Source organism: Brachyistius frenatus, unplaced genomic scaffold (assembly GCF_029030835.1).
Source record: "Brachyistius frenatus isolate BFR_SWC_R1_liver_20210118 unplaced genomic scaffold, ASM2903083v1 Contig_103, whole genome shotgun sequence".
Lineage (NCBI taxonomy): Eukaryota > Metazoa > Chordata > Actinopteri > Embiotocidae > Brachyistius > Brachyistius frenatus.
In genome coordinates, this window is record NW_027210702.1 from 990,345 (window position 1) to 1,012,797 (window position 22,453).

Below are 22,453 nucleotides of genomic sequence, written 5' to 3' on the forward strand. Positions count from 1 at the left end.
ATTTTCTCTTCCCTTAAACGGGAAAACTAGAACCTCGTGATGAAACGAGGCAGCAGAGAGGAATCTGTTGCACAAAATGTCTCTGAGAAAGTAGACTTTTCTTTCTCTGGACAGGTCTCTGTGTCGACTTGACTGATTCTCATCCCAGCCGCCCCTGCTGCTGTAAATCTTCCCTCCATGACGGAGGAGAGTGGTTTACCTCTGTCAGGCTTCTCCCCTGGCAAAGGTGATACAGTCAGCTGTAAGACTGTAGAGTGTGTTGGGGGATGGAGAGCTTTATTTCTCCACAGAAACACGCCACTCTTCACATGTTTGAAGGGCATTATGAATGAACAGGGACTGAAGCTGAATTGTTGCTGTATGGAGAGTAAAACTGGAATGAAGCGATTCCTCAACATGAGAGAGAGTCTGGCACGCTAAGAATTTAGCCTGCAGCTTAAACCCCAAGTGTCTGCTTCAATATCCTAAATGAGATTTCTCCCCCTTGCTAAGTGTTCGCCATTATTAAACCTTTCAAAGGCCACAGAACAACCTCGCTCAATCCGCACCGCAGGTCTGGACCAGTAACTTTACTCCCACTTCCTCGGACGTTATTGAGTGTGTGTGTGGGTGTGTAGGAGCATGCAGCACTGAGATCTCTTTCAATAGGTGAAGTGTTTCTTAATCTCCTTCCTCGCTCCCTCCTTGTCTCTTTGGATGTTTTCCAGAAGCCTCGGTGGAATTCAGTGGTGTCTCCCCTGCTGTGTCCCCTGAGTGTCCAGACGCTTGTTTCTCGAAGAAACTTGCAAAGGAATGTTGCCTGAAATGTGATGTTTCAGGACATGAAGTGGTTTTGGATTTTCACCTCTCCTGTTTATTCTCTCTGGTCATGTCCCCGTCTCTCTGCCATCATTCCTAAACTGCAGACTGTTGAGGGGACTGTTCCCTTAACACCTCCAAATGGGAATTTCCAAGACTGCATCCCTTGATGATTCATTCCTCCTGCCTTTGTCTGTGATTGATTTATTTAAATGAAATGTGCTGTTTTCTAATTTTCAAACAGATCGACGAAGCTTTCTGGGGCTTTTTAAGGTCATTGCTGTGATTCAGGAGAATTTGTTTTGAAGCCGAGCGGCTGCAGAGAATACAAATGTAAATTTTGACATCAAAATTGGTTTTATATTGACAAGCTTCAATAGCTGTCTAGCTGGTTTTAATAGCCTGTGCTTGTAAATCATCTATCTATCTGCTTAACTGCAGCCCTATTCTATTTTATTGGGTTTCCACACCCTTTAATTCCTTGTAAATTAGCTGTTTTAGCAACAAATGCATAGACCCACATAAACAAAAACTCAGGCCAAACTCAGGCATCTGGGACTTGCTTTTAATGGCTGCTTCTTTGCTGTCACGTTAAAAGAGGTGAGAAATGTAAAAGCAGGAGATCAAACTATAACAGTTAACTCTTCATTGGAGTGTCCAATGTTATTATTTTATAGATAATCTCTCAGAATGTCAGATATATTGGAGTTTTTATGATGAACAAATATTAACAACCTGTAGTAGAGACTGAGTTTCCACAGCGACTCTACAAGTCGTCTCGTGATGACGCTTCAGATAAAAGCTTGTTACATTTGTTTAACCGTTACCATTTTATCCTCCTGTTTCTCCACGGAGCTTTTAGGAAACAAAAGCCGCCCTGCTGCGAGATTTACAGACCTCATTACTGCATGAGGCGTCATACAAACGAGCACACCACCAGACGACACAACACCTTAATTGCTTTTTTTTTTTTTATGGTACAACATTGTGCATGTATTCCCCTCCGCTGTTCAATTTAATTGTCTGCTTCCAGTGTGCTGCGAGCCATAACAAACACACACACACACACACACACACACACACACACACACACACACACACACACACACACACACACACACACACACACACACACACACACACACACACACACACATACATATATATATATATATTTACTGCACAAATAGGCAGTGTTGTGTTTAAAGCAGCCTGTAGGCATTGTCATCATACCCCATCAAAGATTTATACCATTTAAATTTCCCACAATGCCGGCAGGTATTTGCCAGCATGCTGTTTATTCAACAGTCCAGTGTAGCATATGTGCTTTGTGTGTCTCTGTCTCTCTCTCTGTCTGTCTGTCTGTCTGTCTGTCTGTGTGAGTCCTTTCCCTTCTGGCAGTGTTGAGGAACGGGCTTTGACGTCTTGCCACTATGTTAAGCTGTTTAACCTAATCTGAGGCGGAGAGTGTGATTGGTGGACAGTCGAGGAGGGAGGGAGGAAGCCTTGCCCAGCTGTCCTGCTGTTCCTTGTATTTTTCTACTCTTCTTTAAAATTTTTATTCTTGAGGTGAAATTGTACATTTCCCCATCTCTGACGTTCTTTAGCCTCATACCAGACTGATAGTGAATGTAGCTCAGATAGTAACCTGATTGCAAATATGTCTTATCACATAAATGTGAGCTGTGTGTGTGCAAACACAGATATTATCAGCAGCTGAGGGTCGGTGGTGGAGATTGTGATATTTGTGGAGACTAAATGCAGATACCTTGTCCGAAATAGGAGGCCTAATAAGGTTGAAAGCTAAAAACTGCAGCCTAAAAAAATGGTTGCCTATATATACACGCACACGAGTGGCAGTCAAGGAGTTTTGAGACTTCTCCTGTTGCATGCGAACAGAGCGCACGCAGCACTGTGGCCTACACAGCTTTAACCTTTGTGAGTAAGTAATCCAAGTTACATCACTTGATCAGCATCAGCACCTGAGTTACTCACCAAGGTTATAGCTTCTGATCCGTGCACATCACCGTGTTGCGCTCCATTCGCTCTGCAACAAGAACAGTCTCTGATCTTTTCGATTGCGCCTCGAATATACACACAAAAAGCCTAATGGGCTGTGTGACGAGTGGTTTATCATCCAACCTGTCCAGGCTGATAAACTTTTCAAAATGAGTGACAGTTTGAGAGGTAACAGTGAAAAGCCAATCAGAAGTGTCCACAAACTAATGAGGTGTTGTTTTGACACTTTAAACATCCATCATTAGCCAATGCCAGCAGGCTGCAGGGGAAACCCTCCGACATTTTCTAGCCTCTGACATCAGCAGTTGCTGGGTTAACCGTGCACAGTGTGGATGGGGACAAACTGCAGGGGAGGTGTGTGATTTGTCATCTCATTTCAGAGGCGATGCAGTTGCTTTAGGCGACATTGAATAAAGTGATACCATTAATTTTAAAGCGGGACTAAGTCGGCGCTTTGACACTACAAAACCATATTTTATGGGTCCTTTCAGACAATGTGTGTCTGCAGGGTAGACTACATTATTTTAAGCTTTGGGGAACAACCCCCAATCTATCTCACTGCTAATCGTCCTAATAGCTGGGGGTCTAACCAAATGCTGGCATGCATACCAACAGAGAAAATACACACTAATGCTTTTGGATTAAAACTTGAAGCTTCCCTTGAGTGTGAAGATGATTTCTGTTCTTGTGCTGCTGCACTGCACATTGTTGCCGTAACTAACTGCTGTTGATATTCTGTCCACTGACATGCAGTTTAGCAGTAGGACGCAGCATGCTTGCTGGTATGAGGCTGTCAAGAGTTTCAGGATGATGCTGACCATGAAGAGAACAAAGCTCACACAGATTTGCAGCTCAAATTACAGCACATTACTTCTTCATACAGCCGGAGAGCGGTTAGTCAGGTGATTCCCTGATGCTCTCTCTGCAGGGTGTTATTCTGCCTTTTCTTTCATACCGCTCCCTGTGCCCTTTCCTTGCTTCTTTGTCTTTTCTGTCTATGAGAAAGGCAGATTTTTCCCAGTAATGGTAAATTTAAAACTAATAACACAGTCTTCTTTCTTCTGCCTTGAAAAAAATAGCTGCGCCAGAAACACCGCTGTTAGTATTCCTAGCAGGGCACTGAAGGAAGAAAGTGAACAGCTTCGAGGTGTTTTCTTTCACTCCGTGGAGAGTTCTTATCGTCAGTCTCACCCATCTGGTTTCCATCCCTGCTGACATTAGTCAGAGTGCTGCAGACCAGACCAGACCAGGGCTGGAGACGAGTGCCTTTCCGACATTCCCTCCATTCATGCCAATTTGCCCTGAGACTTTTTCATCTATTTCATGCACGTGTGCAAAAATGACTTGCAGTAATCCAAAAAAACAATTCTAAAAGTGTGGTAACATATCTCGATTCTTAATTTTCACAAATCCCTACAGTGGTTTTATTTAGCAAGTTTAATAAAACACCTATATGTTATCAATCATAACCCAACATAGAGGTACCACCATTCATTCTTTGGGTTTTCATAGGTCATTTGCATCAGTGGTGCTGTGGGACTCTGTGTAAACCTTCAGCTCACCGCCACAGATGGTGAGAATATTGTTCTTGGCTGTGGGTTGCAGGGTTTTAGAAAGAAGCTGAAGAAACAGAGTGACGGGAACATTGGAGAATTAATAGAATAATTGACATGTAATATTTTGACTTTTATATGGTAAATGGAAAATTGCCCGTTTTGTTTTGAGAGAATAGGAGAGTGTACTGTTAGTTAAGGTCACACGGAGACTGCTGTTGTGACTGTTTTACTACTAACAGACAGGTTTCTTACTGGAATTGATGCATCTTCATGAACTCTGCATCTCTAACATAAAAGAAGCTGCGGCCACAGAGAAACGGTAACAAAAGAGGAGAAAGGTTTTCACAGCTATAGACCTCAAAAGGCGAGAGAGCTATTACTTTGATATAACACATCTCAGTGTAGCCTGGCACTGACCTTGTTGCATGAGAGAAGCGTTGGTTTCAAAGGAGCGGAAAGGAAGTGTGTTCTTTGTGTGTTTTAGCTGGCCGAGGACTTTGCCGGGTAACGGCGAGGGTGTCGTTTTGGCAGGAAGACGAGTCGACCGGCACCGTGATGGCTTACTGGCAAGTTTCCCTTGTAGGCAAAGAGCCTAACTTGTGTCTAGATAAGTGATGGAGTGACTCCAAAGGAAATCCAGGAGACACTGAAATCTTTCCCCACTGTATCAGCAACTTGTGTTGTGTCATTGACTTCAAATTTACACTGATGCAGGCTTGTTTATAGTCAGTACCACAAGCCAGAAGCACTCACTGAATGGGATCCACCACAATAAACCTGCCAACGGACCATAATGGATCTTTCTATACTTAACTGTGACACACAACTCCCTAACATGCATTTTCAGTCAGGGGCACCTCTATAATTTGTGTCTAGTTTTCTACACAAAAAGCGCCTGAGTCATTTTCTGAAAGGTAAACAGAGAGAGGAAGCAGTCAGCACAGCTGCAGGGAGGCCTCTGTGTTGTTAGACCTTTTTTGGTGGTGATAAACAACTTCTCAGTCCTGCACCATTAATACAAATGTTGTAGTTATCCTCATCAGCTGTGTCACAAACAACAAAATTGGATTTTAAGACGAAGCATTAGAAACAGAAATGCTGGTTTTTGTTTCGTTTTCCACATACGGAGCTATTTTGATGCCTTTTTAAGGCTCGACTTGGAAGCCTTTTTGGCTCGAACAGTTGGCGGACGGTTGCCAGTCTTGAAGACAGATTGCCGTGCCGTTCACTGCTGGACAGTTAAGGCTCGCTGCTAAACCTTCTAATTATCGTCAGAGAGAGAAGCCGTGTTGGTGTCAGGCCCGAGAGGACAGCTGTGTGAAACTGAATTTGGCCTTGAAGGAACGCGACCTTGGCCTCTGCAGGTTGCTTTTAGAGACGTTGGAACTTCTTTAATTGTGCGTTTGCATGCAAGTAAACACACGAAGACGTGTTTTATTGCACGCAGATTCGACTGAGAAAGTATCGTCTATGTCTGGATTTGCAAAACACATCCATGAGACGAGAGAAAAATCAGGCTTTAAGATAAAGTATGATAAAAATGTGTCCATGTGCACCAGTGTGTTTTTGGCAGACTGAGAAACCCTCATTGATGGGAGTTGCTGAATGAAACGATTGTGATTTGAAGTGAAAGGACCTCAGTCTGTCTGTTCTGCTGCAATATATCAACATAGACGCACACGCACACACACACACACACACACACACACACACACACACACACACACACACACACACACACACACACACACACACACACACACACACACACACGTTATTTTTAACCTCAAAACTTCCAACTTATAAAAATGTGTCGAGAGATTTGCCTGTCATTAACATCCTCACTATCCCCGTGTGACACCGAAGCCTGTTTTTATTCTCCTGCTCTATATATGTGTATGTATGTCATGTTTGACCTCCACGGGTGACTCCTTCCTGTGCTGACACTGTTGCCAAGATCAGGGCAGATCATGAGAAAAGGCTGCTCCATTTGAAGCGACACTTTTTTGAAGCTAAAGCCTCTCAAAGTCTGTCTTTATCTTCCCATTAGGCTTTTCGACTTTTCACCCGGTGTAAAATTTGAATACTAAAATATGAGAGATGATGCAATTTATTTCAAAATTCAGAAATATAAGCCTTTTGTAATGTTTTCACTGCCAGCGATCTTATTGCATCCATAAAGGTGTCATAAAAATATGAAAACACACAGCAGTAATAAATCCAGGAGTCCTCGATGTTTTATCTCGGATGATAAGAAATTTCACCACCAAGGTTCATACATTATTTTGGTTCTTCTATGACTGTTCACAGTGACATAATCACACTTCTCTCTTTTGTTCCCCCCTCATCTGAGTGGAAGTGAAACACCACGCAAATCTACAGTAAACAAAAAATACTGCTTTATAAGCTCACATTGGATTTCACCAACCATTCCCAAAGTTTAGACATGTACCGGGCCTTCAAAGCTTCCATCTCTGCACTGTCACCGTCTCCTCACGGCTGTTGAAGTTTGCCAGCTGTTTCTTTCTGTGCACCAGATTTACTGAGTCTGGCCTGCCACTGTATGTTGTTTTTAGAGGTTTGCTTCAGGGCCCAAAAAAGAGCAGAGTGCGACCGCGCCTATCGGTTTTTAAGTCTGTTTGGGATCCGGCTTTCTTCACTTCCCAGCACTTCACTCTCACCTTTTCATTACAGCTTTTTTTTTTTTTTTTTTTTTCCACCATCTTTTAGCCACATTTAGGTTTTTATCTCGAGGCTGCCAGCCTGGTATTTTGACAGAAATACAAACAGGACCATGACAAAATATAGCAGTGCAGAACCAGGTTTACTTGAGCTGACAGAAAAATCAAGTGTCTTCAGTGGAAGTCTGAGTGAAGGTGTTTTAATCTTTGCTCACAGCTGTAAGTCGATCCTGCAGCATTCTCAGTGGTCGCTTGTCATGTGTTCGTGACGCCTGTGTTATTATAACTGCGATTGATATATATTTCACCGCCGTTCCTGCGGCGACATTCCCATCTGCATTCCTGTGTTACATTACCAGAATGTGATACAGGGTATCTCCCCAATGCATGCACACATGCTCTCTGTAGTTATTGGAGAAGGGTTCGCTGATATTGAAGGAAATTGCTTTTCCCCAAAACACACTTGGAGTTCAGTGTCAAGATACTTTTCATACCGAGAAGACCTGCTGCACCCTGTCCACAAATGTTTCTGGCTTCTGCTTCTCTGTCTCATCCTTCCCATCCTCCGGACAACTCCGGTCTCCTCCTTTTCTGCAGGATTCATGCAGCTTTTAACAACGTTTTCTTTGTTGTATTCTGTTCCAATTCTCCTGTTTCTGCCTTGTGTCACATGATAAAACTCCTGCCTCTCCACCAAGACCAACATTGTTTTGCGCTGCAGAAAACTGGGCCCTGCATGGTTGAAGTTGGACATTATCTGCAGGTTATTGTCTCCTTTCCTGTCTTTTAAGCCCTCTCGGATTCTCTTCCAACCTGTTCTCCCTCTCCTAACCTCGTTTAAACCAAGATTACCGCTATACCCAGATCTGGACCTGCTCCAAACTCTGGAGATCCATGAGCTTTGTGCAGGACAACAGCATCTGTCAATCTCTCTGTGAAAACACACACACAGTCATTCAGTTGGTATCCTGGATGTCGGACAGCAGCCTGTGTCCATATGTAGAGGTGACATGTGTGAGTTCAGGTGGGTGCGGACAGTGTGTGGGTGTGTCTCCACGGACAGATTGGACACACACACCAGATGGTGACAGACTTGGCTCGCACCTTGGCCTTCACAGCTCCGACTTGTCTTCCCAGTTTTCTCCTGACCACTCTTCCACATGTCCTTAAGCTTAAGAAAAACGTATGTAAAAGTTGAATCCACCATTACTAACTCTTGCATCAATCAGTCACTGTCTTCAACACTTTGTCCTTTTATACATCACTATCGGATATTTTTAGTTTGTTTGTTTGCGAACGTTTGGAGAAATAAGTCCTGTATTGGTTGTTGATGACAGAATACACACACACACACACACACACACACACATACATACACACACACATACACACACACTACAAAATGTCCCTTTCCTAATGTCACGTGTATCTGGAGTATATATTTTGTCTGAAGCGTGAAGTTGTGTCTTTGCTCTCGAGGTCCAGATTAATCTGTGTTTTTGCTCATGTGAGCCCGTGAGAGTAAAGAATGTGTTCCTTTACAACCACATATTTCCTCATCAGCTGCACTGAGTGTATAATAGTACGCTGTAACTTTTCTACAGCTCTGCAAACTGCCAGGGTGGTGCCATTCAGCTCGAACTGCTAAAATTATTCGGGGCTAATTTGGGGTTTGGTTCCATATCTCCTCCATGTGTCTATTTTGGATCCACATTTTTGGGTCCCGTGCTTGTTCATAAAGTCAGACAATGTCACACTAATTATAAGCACCAAGCAACATTTCCTCTAGAGTTGCAACTAATGATTGTTTTGATCATCGATTGATCTGCTGATTATTTTCTTGAGGAAGCAATTAGATGTTTGATCTTTGAAATGTCAGAAAATATATATAAAAAAAAAAAAAAGGTGGACAAGTGTTTTCCAAAAGCACAAACAGCAGCCTAAAATGTCTTGTTTTGTCTCCATTAAAATCCCACAACCAAAACATATTGAATTTATTATCATCAACACTTTAACTATTTTTTTTTTTGGGTTCCTTTATTATTAATCATCAGAAAATACAGGAAGTAACATGTGTCAACAACTTCCCTCTCGGGTGTACCGCAGCTGATGAAAATCAAATTTCAAACTCATGTATCGAAAGAACAATGTGCATTTCTAAGAGCAGCTGACTGACACACGTGGAAACGATGTAATTAATTAATTCAGTCATCATTTTAATCTCATTTCTTCTTCTTTTCCAGAATCGTTCGCCCGGCAAAGTGTTGTTTGACCTGGTTTGTGTCAATCTCAACCTGTCGGAGGGAGACTATTTCGGACTGGAGTACCAGGACCAGAGGAAGATGACGGTCAGACAGTTACACACTCAGACTCTGTGGCTTTTATTACTCGAGATGATGTTGTTCTGCTTGTTGTGGTTGCAGACTTAAACACTTCAAAGCTCAAAGTTTAGTGCATTTGTATGAAGTATTTGTCAAAGTAGCTTCAGCTTTATGACATTTGCAGCCTCAAGGAAGATTTTTTTTTAGCAGACTGTGTTCTTATTTGTTGTTCAGTTTGACTTTCACAGATCTACATTCATCTTCTAAAAGTTTTTCCTCTTCATCTGGGAAGATCTTTTCTAAGAGCTCAAAGCGCTGCTTTCCTCTCTCTATGCCACAAGTTCACTTATGCTTGTATCACATGGGTGCACAGTCAAAGGTTGTGTTTTGTCACATGTAAGAGAAGTGCTTGATACAACACAGGGAAACTCTTAGAGAAGCTCTTTTTTTTTTTTTCCACCTTTTATGTGCATTTATGTGGATTTGAAACGGAGCCTCCACCTGGTTTCAGGTTCTCCACCTTTTCCACAAAGCAGCTGCTTGTAATAGGTTGCAGGCTTGCTGTACGTTCCAGGGGTGTGTCTGCAGTTTGATGCTGCTGACTGCTATTCTGGTTAAATGTCCATTAGCTCATATAAAAGAGGATTTAGCTGCCGGTCTGCAGCTCACACATGGAGCGACTTGTTCATCAGTCAATACATGTGTGTGCAAATACAAACGCTTCAATGTTTTCTAACAGAGACACTCTCTGTGCATTTCAGTGCCTCGGGCAGGAGAACAGTTGTTTTGAAGTGGCTCAATGGAACGACTGATGTAATGTTGGAGAAATAATTACAACATTGTCAGACACGTACGCAGAAAGATACGGATCCACACACAAGGACGTGAAGCTGCACAGCATAATATGATACGTCCCAACGTTGTGAGGAGCATTTCAGGCTTTTGGATTTAATGTGACATCATGCACTGCCATTAGGCTTCATCTGGCTCACATTGAATTTCCAAGTGCAACGGTGCGGTCAGTGGTAATTTCTGTGTTAATGGAGTTAACAGTGTCAACAAGACCTGAATGAAGCAGTTTCTGAATATTTCCTGCAGAGAACTGACATATTCATCATTTGTTATAGAAACTCAGAGACGGTTTGCTGCCAGAATACTTCAAAATAATTGGTTCTAACTAAGAGAAAGTGGAAAATTACCGGTCTTTAACATCCAGTGTGTCCCCCAATCGAACCAATGGAAGGAATTTACATGTTTATTTATTTCTGGATCAAAAAATCTTTGGTATTACCTTTATCTACCATCTGCAGTGCAAATGAACTGAGGCTGCACAAACACAGCTGCAATGTTATTTAGCAAATTCAGAAATGAAATGATCCGTGTCCTCACACCTGGAAAAATGCAATAAAGTTAGATAATAGAGATTTCGTTATTGCTGATACCGTATGTTTGTATTCTACAGTTAAGGTTAGTCACTGAGCTGCCGTTTTAGGCCAACAATGTCCAGAAGGATCACGGCAGACTTTCAGGACAAAATCCCTCAGATATCCGTCAGTAAGACAGCGTAATAACAACAAAGCTGTTCTCTGTCCTCCACAGGTGTGGCTGGATCTGCTGAAGCCGACGCTAAAGCAGATCAGACGTAAGTAGCTCGCAGATGTCGTCTCTTCTCTCACACTTCAAACACATTACCTGCTCCTGTTGTGCTATCAAACCGGTTCTGTTAAATAAGTGACGCCATATTGTTTAAACACAGAAGGACCAAGTCTTTCTAAATCAGTGCGTAAAAAGATGACGAATATGTGGCGGTAAAAGGATATTTCTCCACAACATCTCTGCCTCTCCTTTCCTGTCTCTTCCCTCTTAACCATATCCCATCACATTCCCTCCCTCAGGGCCGAAAAACACCATCCTTCGTTTCGTGGTGAAGTTCTTCCCTCCTGACCACACGCAGCTCTTGGAGGAGCTGACTCGGTACGTCTTCTCGACACAGCAACCACACCTATCCGAGGACGGAGCGTCTTAAAATAAAAGACGTGTTGTTTTGCTGCTGGTTTCCCGTCTGGCTGGCGTGTTTTCAGTCCTTCAGGAGGATTTTTAAGCACCATTTATGTTTTACAGCTTTGTATCTGAACGTGAAGCAGAGGCCTTTTTAAAATGCGTTCTCTTCTCGTTTTCTGCTTTGTGTTTCTCTTGGTCAGACCAAGTCTCTTGGTGTGGATATAACACATTTATATCCACATGCCTCGACATCAAACAGGGTTTTTTTGTGTCTTTTCTGGGCCCAAACACATTTCAGTCTGTCATCTGGAACGGGCTCGTGAAACTATTTGTTGTTTCATGCCAGCTAAAAGGAGACGGGTGTTCACGAATGACTACTTTTGGGTCATGAGTCATCATCTGAAAGACTTATTTTAATGTGAGACAGCCAGGGTTATCTGGGGAAGCATTTTATTTGCCCTGTTAGCTTTCAAAGATTATATTTGACAGTGTTCCTGTTTCCAACTATTTTCTGATTTTCACTAAATTCTTTATGAAGTGTAAATTATCTGCGGCCATCTTGTTTCCCTTTTATGTTCTGTGCGGTTTGATGAAGCCAACGAGACCCGACTGAGCTGTTTGTGTTTGTCTAAGTTCATTTAGGACGCCCACAGCGCAGCACCGCTCTCCATCACACACTGAAACATAAACAGGAGAATGATTTGACCTTCCACATTTTCCCATGATGCTGTGGCTCTCTCAGCTCCCAAGCTGGATTGACTCTCGCCAAACAGGAAGTGTCTTCAAGTTATAAAATGAAATCAAACTGCATTTTATACTCTTTGTGCACCTGCACCAAATCAACCTGGACAGAAATTGTACAGATTCTAACTTTTAATTTTACAGCATCACCAGATCGCTGTACATCGTTCCCACTGACGCCGCCTGGCCTCTCAGTCGGCCAGTTCACGCCACTGATCTCATATCGTCTTGGAGTGTGCCAGCTGACTCCGACGTTAAACAGGAAGTGGGCACGCTGCCCTGTTTTTTTCCCCCTTTGTTTGGCTCTCACAGTGTTGCTGCTGTCAGTGTTTCCTTTGATTGGTGATGTGGCCACGGACGAAACCGATACAGATTTTTTTTTTAATTTTTATATATATATCACGCTGTCATTACTCTTTTAATAAACACTGTTGCTCCAGTAAAGCTCAGATTTTTAGAGACTAATCACACTTTTCTGCCAACGTCACTAATACATTTCATATATTACATGTATTTCACTTTAAATTAGCTTGCCTGCCGTTCTTTCACTCCAAACTAAAATAAAACAGTGCAATCGCAGAAGCCTCATTAGCTATATTGGCAGTTATAATTGGATATCACATTAAAAGGTGCTGTGTATCATTAATCCTCTGAACGGGGACTCCTGGCAGCCGGTCTTCTGTTTGTCCATGTATGGTAAATAGTAATCTGGTGAATCAGCCGAGCTCTGCGCTTCAAAGCGAGATTTTAAATGAGTTCTGCTGAATTTAGCCCATTTTTACTGACAGATTGTGTTTGTTCTTTCACTGGCTTTCACTATTACCCTAAAATATACAGCAAATGTGGCTACAAATAGGCCTTTAGGGACTGTGTGTTGAATCCAAATAGTTTTGTGTCTGAGCTGAGAGTAGGTTTTCAGGTCAGCTGTGTGAATGCAGTCTTCACACACACACCGCTCTGCTTTACGGTGCAGTCGCTGCTCTTTCTTGATTAAACCGCAGCAACACGCTGGCTGCACGTGTGTGTCTCCCATGAAGTCCTGAGCGTAGTATAATCAGCTGACCGTGTGATGATTAACAGACACAGGGCAGGGCAGGAGATGCACAGTATCAGCAGTGCAGTGTGTAAGTGAACACAAATGCCAGCACTTTGATGCTAATGCAATTGCTTTCAACATTGCAAGCTGTTGAGTTTATGGAGTGTGCATTAACCTAATAACACCTCCCCTTCTGTCTTCTGCTGTTCCTCCCTCTCGAACCTCCCCTCCCTCCCCCTGCTCCTCTCTTTCCAGGTATCTGTTCGCCCTGCAGGTTAAACGCGACCTGGCATGCGGCCGTCTCATCTGCAACGACACCAGCGCCGCTCTCATGGTCTCCCACATCATTCAGTGTGAGTGCAGCAGACCCGCGACAGACAGTCACACCTTTTTATCCCGTCGTGAATGAATGCCGCCAGAGATTGAATCCTCCGGCAGTTCATGATGATCCCAGTTCATGCTGCCGTCTGTATTTTCAGCTGCACAACGCATCATACCCCCCCCCCCCCCCAAATACTGTATAAAATCATTTTTCAGCATATTTAATGATGTGGGATTTGTGGGAGCGTTTTCTCTCCGTGCAATCTTTGGTCTGTATACTCACCGCCGGGCAGCGGCTCATCGAGCTGTCTGCGCTCATCTCGGTTGTTATTCAGCACCATATGTGGAGAATATAGAATCCACAGATTTGATTCAGCTGCAGGCCACAGCGCAGCATGCAAAAAAAAAAAGGAAAAAGACTCGGTTGTCATGGCAACCGTCAGCGCTGAGCCTGTACGTGCATCTGCGGGTGGTACAGTACGAGGGGTATCGTTGCTGGTGTTGAACAGATGGAGCGCACTTCAACTCGGCGACAGTGGAGTGGACTGAGATGGAGTTTTAATTTATTTGAACTGATTGAGAAAATAAAGAAATGTTGCTCTCCTACTTTCTGTATCTTGTTCATCTCCTTTTTCTCCCCATTCTGCATCTTTATTTGATCATTTATTTACCTCGTCTGTCCCAAATAAACATTTACTTTCCCTCCCCTCCACCAGCCGAGATCGGAGACTTCGACGAGACCCAGAGCTGGCAGCATCTCCTCCACAATAAGTATCTGCCCGACCAGGACGCCATCAGAGACAAGATTACCGACTGCCACCGCAAGCATGTGTGAGTTACCACACACGCATGGCCACACTTGTATTTCTTGCCGTTTTTAGCAGGATAAAAGGAGGGCATATTTTGTTTCACTTTCACACCATTCAAAGTGCTTTACAGAGACATATAAATACATTAAAAAAAATTAAATGACATTTAAAAGACAGTGAAAAGAAAAAAAAGAAGAAGAAAACCAAGGCAGTTCAATGTGCTTTACAGAAATACCTTAATAAGTTAAGTTACCTCAAATGTGAGGTGATGAATTTGACAACAGCTCTGCACGTTTATGATTCAGCACAGTGAAAACATCTGCGACAAGTGTCTCAACAAGAAGGAGGAGGACCCAAAAATAAATGTGTTCATTAGTGACAAACATCCACCGCCATGATTTCACAGCATGTCAGCGTTAACAGCAGAAAGGAACCAACAAATCGGGTCACGCTAAAAGAGATAGAAGCCGCACTGTTTACCTGCAAACAGCTGGTGAGGATTATGGTTGCTTAGAAAACAATACTGAGCTAAGCTTCGGTCGGACTGGCGGTCAGTTTCTGGGTGGCATTAATCTCAGAGGTGTCGGCGGAGACACGCACACAGCGCACATGCTGCCACAGTAAGTCTCAAACACAGCCATGCCACACAAACACACACACAATTACACACAGCCCACCAGTCTCTTTCCTGCAGAGACGTTTAATGACAACTGTACCACACCACACACACACACACACACACACACACACACACACACACACACACACACACACACACACACACGTCTAAATCTCTCCCCCGCAGAGGTGGCTATCTGCAAACATACCACTTGGCACTCCCTCTGTGCCCCTGGGATTACTCTCTCACACACACACACACACACACACACACACACACACACACACACACACACACACACACACACACACACACATCTCTTCTCACTTACATTATAGCTGCGCCTTCCCTCCTGCTGTTAGCAAATAAATGACAAATGCATTTCCTTTTTTTTTTTTTTTTTATGGATGTACAGTGAATTCCTCTCAGCTGCAGATAAGAGCTGAAAACTGGACTGTTAACTTGTTAATAATCTGTCACGCTCACACTGAGCACCGCATTCTCCCACCACACACACACACACACACACACACACACACACACACTAACCGACGCAGGAAGGAAGTGGCTAATTCAGCAGCTTATACAGGAAACAGGAAGCAATTTTCTGATTTTGTGAGCAAAAAAACGTCTTTTGTGGCCGATTTTCTTTCCGCCCTCTGCAGTTCCCGCTATTGACATGAGTTGGTATTTAAAGACCACGTTCACAATAGAAACAGGGAGTGTTCCAGATGTCCGACATCTGTTTCAAACAGTGCCACATGCCCACTTGGTTTGGGATTTTCTTAAATATTTTCTTGTCAATCAGAAAAGCGCTTAAAAAAAAAAGCCTTGCATCTGTTGCCATGGTAACTGCCTCTGGTGCCCAACCTATATCTGGTGTGAGAACACATTGAGACACGTTTATTTACAAGCTCACACAAAAGGGAGAAACTAAAGTGAACGTTTCATTGCTTCCGCTTTGGAGAGAGTTAAATGAGCCGCTCATTGATTGGTGTGCTGACTGATGGCTAACTGATGGCCTGATTGATCGCTCTCCTCCGCAGCGGGCAGACGCCAGCCGAGTCAGACTACCAGCTGCTGGAGATCGGCCGCCGGTTAGAGATGTACGGTGTTCGTCTGCACCCAGCGAAGGACCGAGAGGGATCAAAACTCAGCCTGTCGGTGGCGCACACCGGGGTGCTGGTCTTCCAGGTAAAACCTCAAATAACAGCACCTGGAGTTGTCAAACGCTTCAGTTAGAAACAATCGGACCCATTTTTAAAGCAACTTAGTCCTTTTTAGAGCGCAGTGTGAGACTAACCTTTAACAGAAGTGATCACATGATTCATCACCGGATGCTCAGAGTAGAAATAACCAATCAGAGACAAGGATTGTCTCTGCACGGGCTCCTTTTTTACATGTTCTCAGGGATTTAATTTGGAAAGATTTTAATATGTCATCACTAGTAAACTTGTCAAATTTATAACAATCTAATACTTTTATATTGTTTTAAAATGTGTGAAATAATATGAAAATGTTGAAAATGGAAACAAAAACAAAGCTTAACTTGGCCAGAAAATACATTTTTACAGAAAACATATAATATAAGCAATTTTACTGCTACATTTTTATTCCGAAATATACCGTTAATGCAACCTGACCTTCAAAACACGTCTCTGATTTTCCACTTCTATGCGTTTGATAAATTGTGACCCTGGTCAAACAGCATACCTGACATTCTCAACGTGTTTCCCTGAAATGTGAGTCATCCCAGAGATAGTCACAAGGCTGTAAAATAGATTCCAACTAACTAGTATGAGCTTGTAAATTTCTTAAATATTTTCTGCTCCACTCATTGTAACGGGTTTCTTCAATGTGAAAGCCAAACCCCAAACCTAGAGGAGGTCAGGCCAAAGTATTCAGCTGCATGTTGAGGTTTAAATATAGCTGCTGTAGCTTCAGTTATCAGCCGCTGGTTTAATAAAGGCCATGCTTCCTTTCAAACAGTGTGAAACATTTCTGGCACCTTTTGTCCGTTATGTTTGAAACCAAACACGAGATGCACCCTCTGTGGACCGGACTGACCCCAATTAAGTCCAGTTTCTTCACCCTCATCTTTCTCCCACATTTCCAAAGAGTGGCAGGATCTTTAAAACTTTTTAGCTGATATGACAACTCTGTTAATTGGTTCATGAGGTTTTGTGGTTATTCTCCACCCATCTGGTGTAGGGAAGAATGCACTGAATGATAGTTTTATCCAGATGTGCTGTAGCCGATTTCTACTATGTGTTACATTTTCCGGGATAAAAACCTCTTCATTTCTTCTGTATTCAGGGCTATACAAAAATCAACGCCTTTAACTGGTCCAAGATTCGCAAACTCAGCTTCAAACGCAAACGGTTCCTAATCAAGCTGAGAGCCGACCCCACCGTAAGTCCATATCACATTTATTTCCTCTTTTCTATTTTCAATTCTTCTTTGCCTTTCAACTGTTCTTTCTTCTGTCCTCATTAATGTCTGCTTGTGCATCCTGCAGCAGAACGCCCACCACGACACGCTGGAGTTCGCCATGGCCAGCAGGGATTGCTGTAAAATATTCTGGAAGATCTGCGTCGAGTATCACGCCTTCTTCAGACTGTTCGAGGAGCCCAAGCCCAAACCCAAGCCGATCCTCTTCACCCGAGGCTCCTCATTCCGCTTCAGGTGAGGAGAGGACAGAAAGGCAAGAAGAGGAACCATCTTTTTTCGTTTTTGTTTTAACATCACCTTCTTTTCTCTCTCCGTGTCCTGTCTCTGCAGCGGTCGAACCCAGAAGCAGATCATCGATTATGTGAAAGACTCTGAGCTCAAGAAAGTTCCTTTTGAAAGGTAACAGGCGTCACCGTAGGAGACAGACCCGGTTACTGTTGCAGCAAGGGCTCCAAACAGTAGTCAGATTTGTTAGTTTGCTGATAAGTTGCACGAGTCGACGTCATCTGTGTCCTCTCGTCTTTTCAGGAAGCATAGTAAGATTCTTTCCAGCGGCATGTCCCCTCAGTCGTCTTCCTTCAGATCACATGTGCCAAAAGAGGTAAAACACACTTAAACACCAACATGTGCTTTTTCCATCTCTTTTTATTTTCTTGTACTTGTTGTTTTTAATACTTCTCCTCATCTTGCTGTTTAAATCTGGAGCTGCTGAGTACAAAGCTGCTGTTGTTGAGTGATTGAATGCTTTCTCTCAGGCTGTTCCCTTAAATAACAGTTTATTCAAAGTCAGTAATTCTCCTTAAAGAGCCCAGTTTTCTCCCCTTTAACCCATCACTCCCCTTTTTCTCATCATACTCCGTCCTTTTTCTTGCCCCTCTTATTTGCAGAGTGCCATGTCGGTCTCATTGGCAGACCAGCCGAACTCGGTCCGACTGGACCGTCGAGCTGAATCTAATGGTTCAGAGGAGCCGCCAGCGGTCGCGCCCCCAACCAACGGCTTCCACGGCGTCCCGGCGGCCCCCGGCTCAGACCCGACTCTGGCCCGACAGAACTACCACGGCAGCGGATCGGCACCAGACCAGCAGCTCCTCAACCCAGGTCCATCCAGCAGGGCAAACAAAGGCAGCAGCTCCTCTATTCCTTACATAGACTGCAGCGACATAGACAGTGAATGTGATGTGATGAAGAACAACAGGGCTACCAGGGGCCACAGCAACGCAAATGACAGCAATGAGGATGAGCCTGGTGCATATAATAGGCACGGGGGGAGTGGAGGTCGCAGCGGGGGGCAAGCTGGGAGTCTGTTTGGGGTCGTAAATGGGTTCTACCACACCAATCACCAGGGGAAGATGCAGCAGGGTATGGTGGGGCAGCAGCAGCAGGGTATGCTGGGAAATAGAAACGCTGTAAATCAGTCTCCTGTTTCTAACAAGTTTAACATGAGTCACGAGCTAACAGATGAGGAGATTTTGTCTAATGGAGGCTCCTTTCATGGCCGCCTCCCGCTCCACAGCACGCTGCTGGATGAAATCTTTCAGGGTCGAGACAGGCGGGCTGCAGCGATGGGCCGTCCGTTAGGAACCGGGACCCGGAGTCAGTGCTCCAGCCCGGTGATCAGCAGCTTCCACCACCGCACTAACTCCCTCAGTCATGCCGAGATGACAAACGGCCACAGTCAGCCTCGCTCGGCCCCGCGGTGGGACGACGGCGGGTATTATTTCAGTAAGCGTCCCGGTGCGGCCCCCGTGGAGACTCCCACCGTCCCACCGTCAGCCCACCTGCCAAACCACTACGGCAGCTACTCCCCGATCACAACAAACCGCACACCGACACATTTGGCCAAACCGTTCAACAACAACAACATGAGGAACCGATCAGATACCGATCCGTTCATCCTCAGCCAGCTGACATCCACCCCCAACCACCACCGTGACCCCCATCGCTCCGGGTCGCACACTCAAGCCCCCTGTTCCGCCCCGATGGAGCGAAGAACGATAGTAACTAACGGTAACCACGGGAACCTCATCGTTCCAGGTCAGGCTCGGTCCAACACCGTCCAGCGCCTGTTTGGTCGTCACGGAAAGCCCGGCAACAACCGCAATCTAAACCAGCCGGTCCAAATGATCGACGGCTCCACTAGCAGCGGCTCCGAGTCCAGCGACACCGAGTCCGACACCGGCAGCAGCGCGTACAGCCAGCCGTTAATGTACGGCAACCCGGCGGCCGTCAGCTCCCTGAACTCGGTCAACTCGAACGGCGTGAACTCGTCGCCGATGCCGCGTAGCAAGTTCTCGTTCGGGAGTCTGCAGCTGGAGGAGGGCGTGGGTGGGGAGGAGGAGGAGGAGGAGGAGGAAGGGTGTTACCGCTTTAATGAGGAAGATATCGGAGGTCGGGTTTTCAGCTGCTGAATGTAGACGTGCAAAATTAGTAGCTCAAAATAGAAACGATGATGCACGATACATAAATACAAGCATGTTATGTAAAAATTAACAACCTCTTAATGTAGCATATGACACTTAAACTACTTTTTAAAGCCAGTTTTTTTTCTTCTTGGAGAATTTCAACACTTTATCTCCCTGAAGAAGAGGCATTAATATTTGAACTTTGAAATAGAGGAAGTGCACGATGGTGATTACTCTAGATCGAATCCACCAAACACACTTCACACACAGTTTCTAATGCATTTTTAGAGTGTGGAAATTTACATTTTTGAAACGCTGAATAGAAATATCTACCCTACTTTGGCTTTTTTTTTTGTATTCAATTATGTATGCAAACATCTTAACAAACTGAGATCTTTCGTCTAACTTTGCAGACAGTGAAAACTTTTGTAAGTCAGCCAGCTGTTTGTAAAAAGTTTAAGCATCGATGATGTTTTAAGGAAAACTGTCCTTCCAATGTGCCATAACTTGAAATCTGTATATTCAGCGTAGAAAACCTTCACATGTAGAGTTTTTTGGGGAAGATTATTCCTGTTATTCTTCCTCGTTTGTCGTTTGTTAGCATTGGTAATATTCGCCTCCCTGTTTCATGTAGAGAGAAATTAGGATTTCTGCTGATTGTAGCTGTGAAATGAGAAAAAACTTTCTTCTTGTTTTAAGTTGTAAAAGTGAGAAGGGAGTTGATTTTTAGGCGACATTGATTGGAGATCAGGTGACAGCTTGTTGTGGAAGCTGCTGACGGCCTTTCTGTGGCATTAGCTTGTAGTAGTAGTAGTAGTAGTATATGGCATTTTCTCTAAATCATTATTTGACTCTGTCTTGTGCAATAGAAGGGCTTAAAGATTAGCTGGACTTAAATGAAGGTATTTAATAGAGGGGAGGCTGTTCTCTGTGATATGTTATATGAAGTTTGTCTAACAGGAGCTGACAGTCCTCTGTAATTATACAGGTTATTTGAATGTTTCTTGGTAGAGGCTGGATCGTACTTAGAGTCGTAGGAGAATCGTGTTTGATGTGTAAGCTGTGTGGATCTGCCGGAGGAGGAACGCTGCAGCTGACGGACCCATCTGCCTTTCTCGTTCTGACGTCCTTCTGTTCTGAGCACTTTTTCATGCTTCCAGTCGATTTCTGTCTGTCTGTTCGTTGTGGGTGACTTGCGCTGTAATCTAGATGTTTGTGGTAGAGATTTTTTGTAGGAAAACTCTCTTTTGTATTTGTCCTTTAGTGTAGGACCAAGAATTTAAATAGTTTTACGTCAATTCAAATGTTAGGGAGAGTATGAACTTTATATCTGTATTTTTTATATTAACTGAACTCTACATTTCTCCAGTCGGAGTTTCTTCTGGGCTTTTTTCACTCTTTAAATCTTTTCCGTGGTTCTTTTATTTTTTTTTTATTTCTTTCTTTTGCGGTTTTACACACACAATAAGCGTAAAAAACAACAACCATGCTCTGTAAATTGGTCACCATCCATAGCTGTCTGCTTTGCTTGGCTTGGCCCCTGGCATTCACAACACCCACACACACGGAAAAAAAGGTAACTCACTGTTATCGTTCACTTTGTCTGGATGCTGTTTTTCTCACCTGTTTCAATGCTGTTTACTGAAAGCTTCCCATCCCCATCCGTCATTGGCTGGCTGCTCAATACAGCGTGTATTTTTTTGTTGTTGCTCCTGCTGCATTTGGATCAAACTTAAGTGAATTAAGTTATTGAGAGGAAACTGGTGGGAATTTAATGATTCAAAGGGCATACAAATGTATTGAGACCAGTTTCAGTCAATTTTTCCCTTGAGCAAACTACTCAGTGCTCCCTTAAACACCCCAACCTACGAGGTCATCAAGGTTTTATCACTTTCTGAAGTCAAACCACCTTCTTGCTCGTCAGAGCTACTGCTTCTTCCTCGATGCTTCACGCTTTGTAACTGCACTGTGTTTTCAAGCATGTCTTCTGTCAGCTGGAAAAGAAAAACGTTCCTCAGCACTGTTCTCAGTCATTTCCTTTTCTTTACTGTGAATGCATGTTATCCAGGCTTAAGCTGCTCTTCTGTCATTCTGCTCTGTTGTTATTCACTTCTGTCACTGTGTTTCTGTCGCGGGGCTCGAAATGGTTCCAGATGTTCGAGACGCACTCGGTGCAGGATAACACAAACTTAACATGTAGCTCTGCAGTTTTACAGACACAAACTCCTGCTCGCTTCTTAGTGGACGTTACAGATTTCATGCCTTTTTTTATTCCTGCACCGTGTTCTTGTCAAATATTTAGGAACCATTTGTGTTCTTCCCCAGGTTCCCTCACCAGGACAGAACAGGGCCGACTCGACTCCAGTGCTCTTTTATCGGCGAGCGAGCAGGCGGAGGTAGACAGACACAAGTAAAGTTAAGCTTAAAGCATCATGTAAGTGCAAAAAAAAAAAAAAAAAAAAGAGAAATATCTCTGAGATGTGGCGTTTTATTTTGTGAACTGTGAAAGTCCGAGTATTGTCAGAAGTTGGACACACATACAGGAACACTGGGGTCGAGTCCACCTTGTCTTCCTTTGACTGCCTGTCACCAAATAGCACTTGCAGGAAGTCCCTTCCATTACTTTGTATTTTCAATGTACTGTACACACAGTAACAGACTGATAGATTGTGATTTTGTATGCATATAATGTAATTTG

General features: G+C 43.7%; 1 protein-coding gene across 2 annotated transcripts in view; it reads left to right on the plus strand.

Annotated features, from left to right (window-relative positions):
- LOC138628658 (FERM, ARHGEF and pleckstrin domain-containing protein 1-like) overlaps nucleotides 1-22,453 on the plus strand; it is a 46,708-nt gene that overhangs the window by 13,643 nt on the left and 10,612 nt on the right. For both annotated transcript variants that reach the window (XM_069711822.1, XM_069711821.1), the window contains exons 3-13: nucleotides 9,298-9,402; nucleotides 10,975-11,017; nucleotides 11,271-11,349; nucleotides 13,409-13,506; nucleotides 14,191-14,305; nucleotides 15,949-16,096; nucleotides 17,219-17,314; nucleotides 17,421-17,587; nucleotides 17,684-17,752; nucleotides 17,882-17,954; nucleotides 18,241-18,451. In XM_069711822.1, coding sequence (XP_069567923.1) covers nucleotides 9,298-9,402; nucleotides 10,975-11,017; nucleotides 11,271-11,349; nucleotides 13,409-13,506; nucleotides 14,191-14,305; nucleotides 15,949-16,096; nucleotides 17,219-17,314; nucleotides 17,421-17,587; nucleotides 17,684-17,752; nucleotides 17,882-17,954; nucleotides 18,241-18,451 — 1,204 coding nt within the window. The remainder of the gene's footprint in view (nucleotides 1-9,297; nucleotides 9,403-10,974; nucleotides 11,018-11,270; nucleotides 11,350-13,408; nucleotides 13,507-14,190; nucleotides 14,306-15,948; nucleotides 16,097-17,218; nucleotides 17,315-17,420; nucleotides 17,588-17,683; nucleotides 17,753-17,881; nucleotides 17,955-18,240; nucleotides 18,452-22,453) is intronic.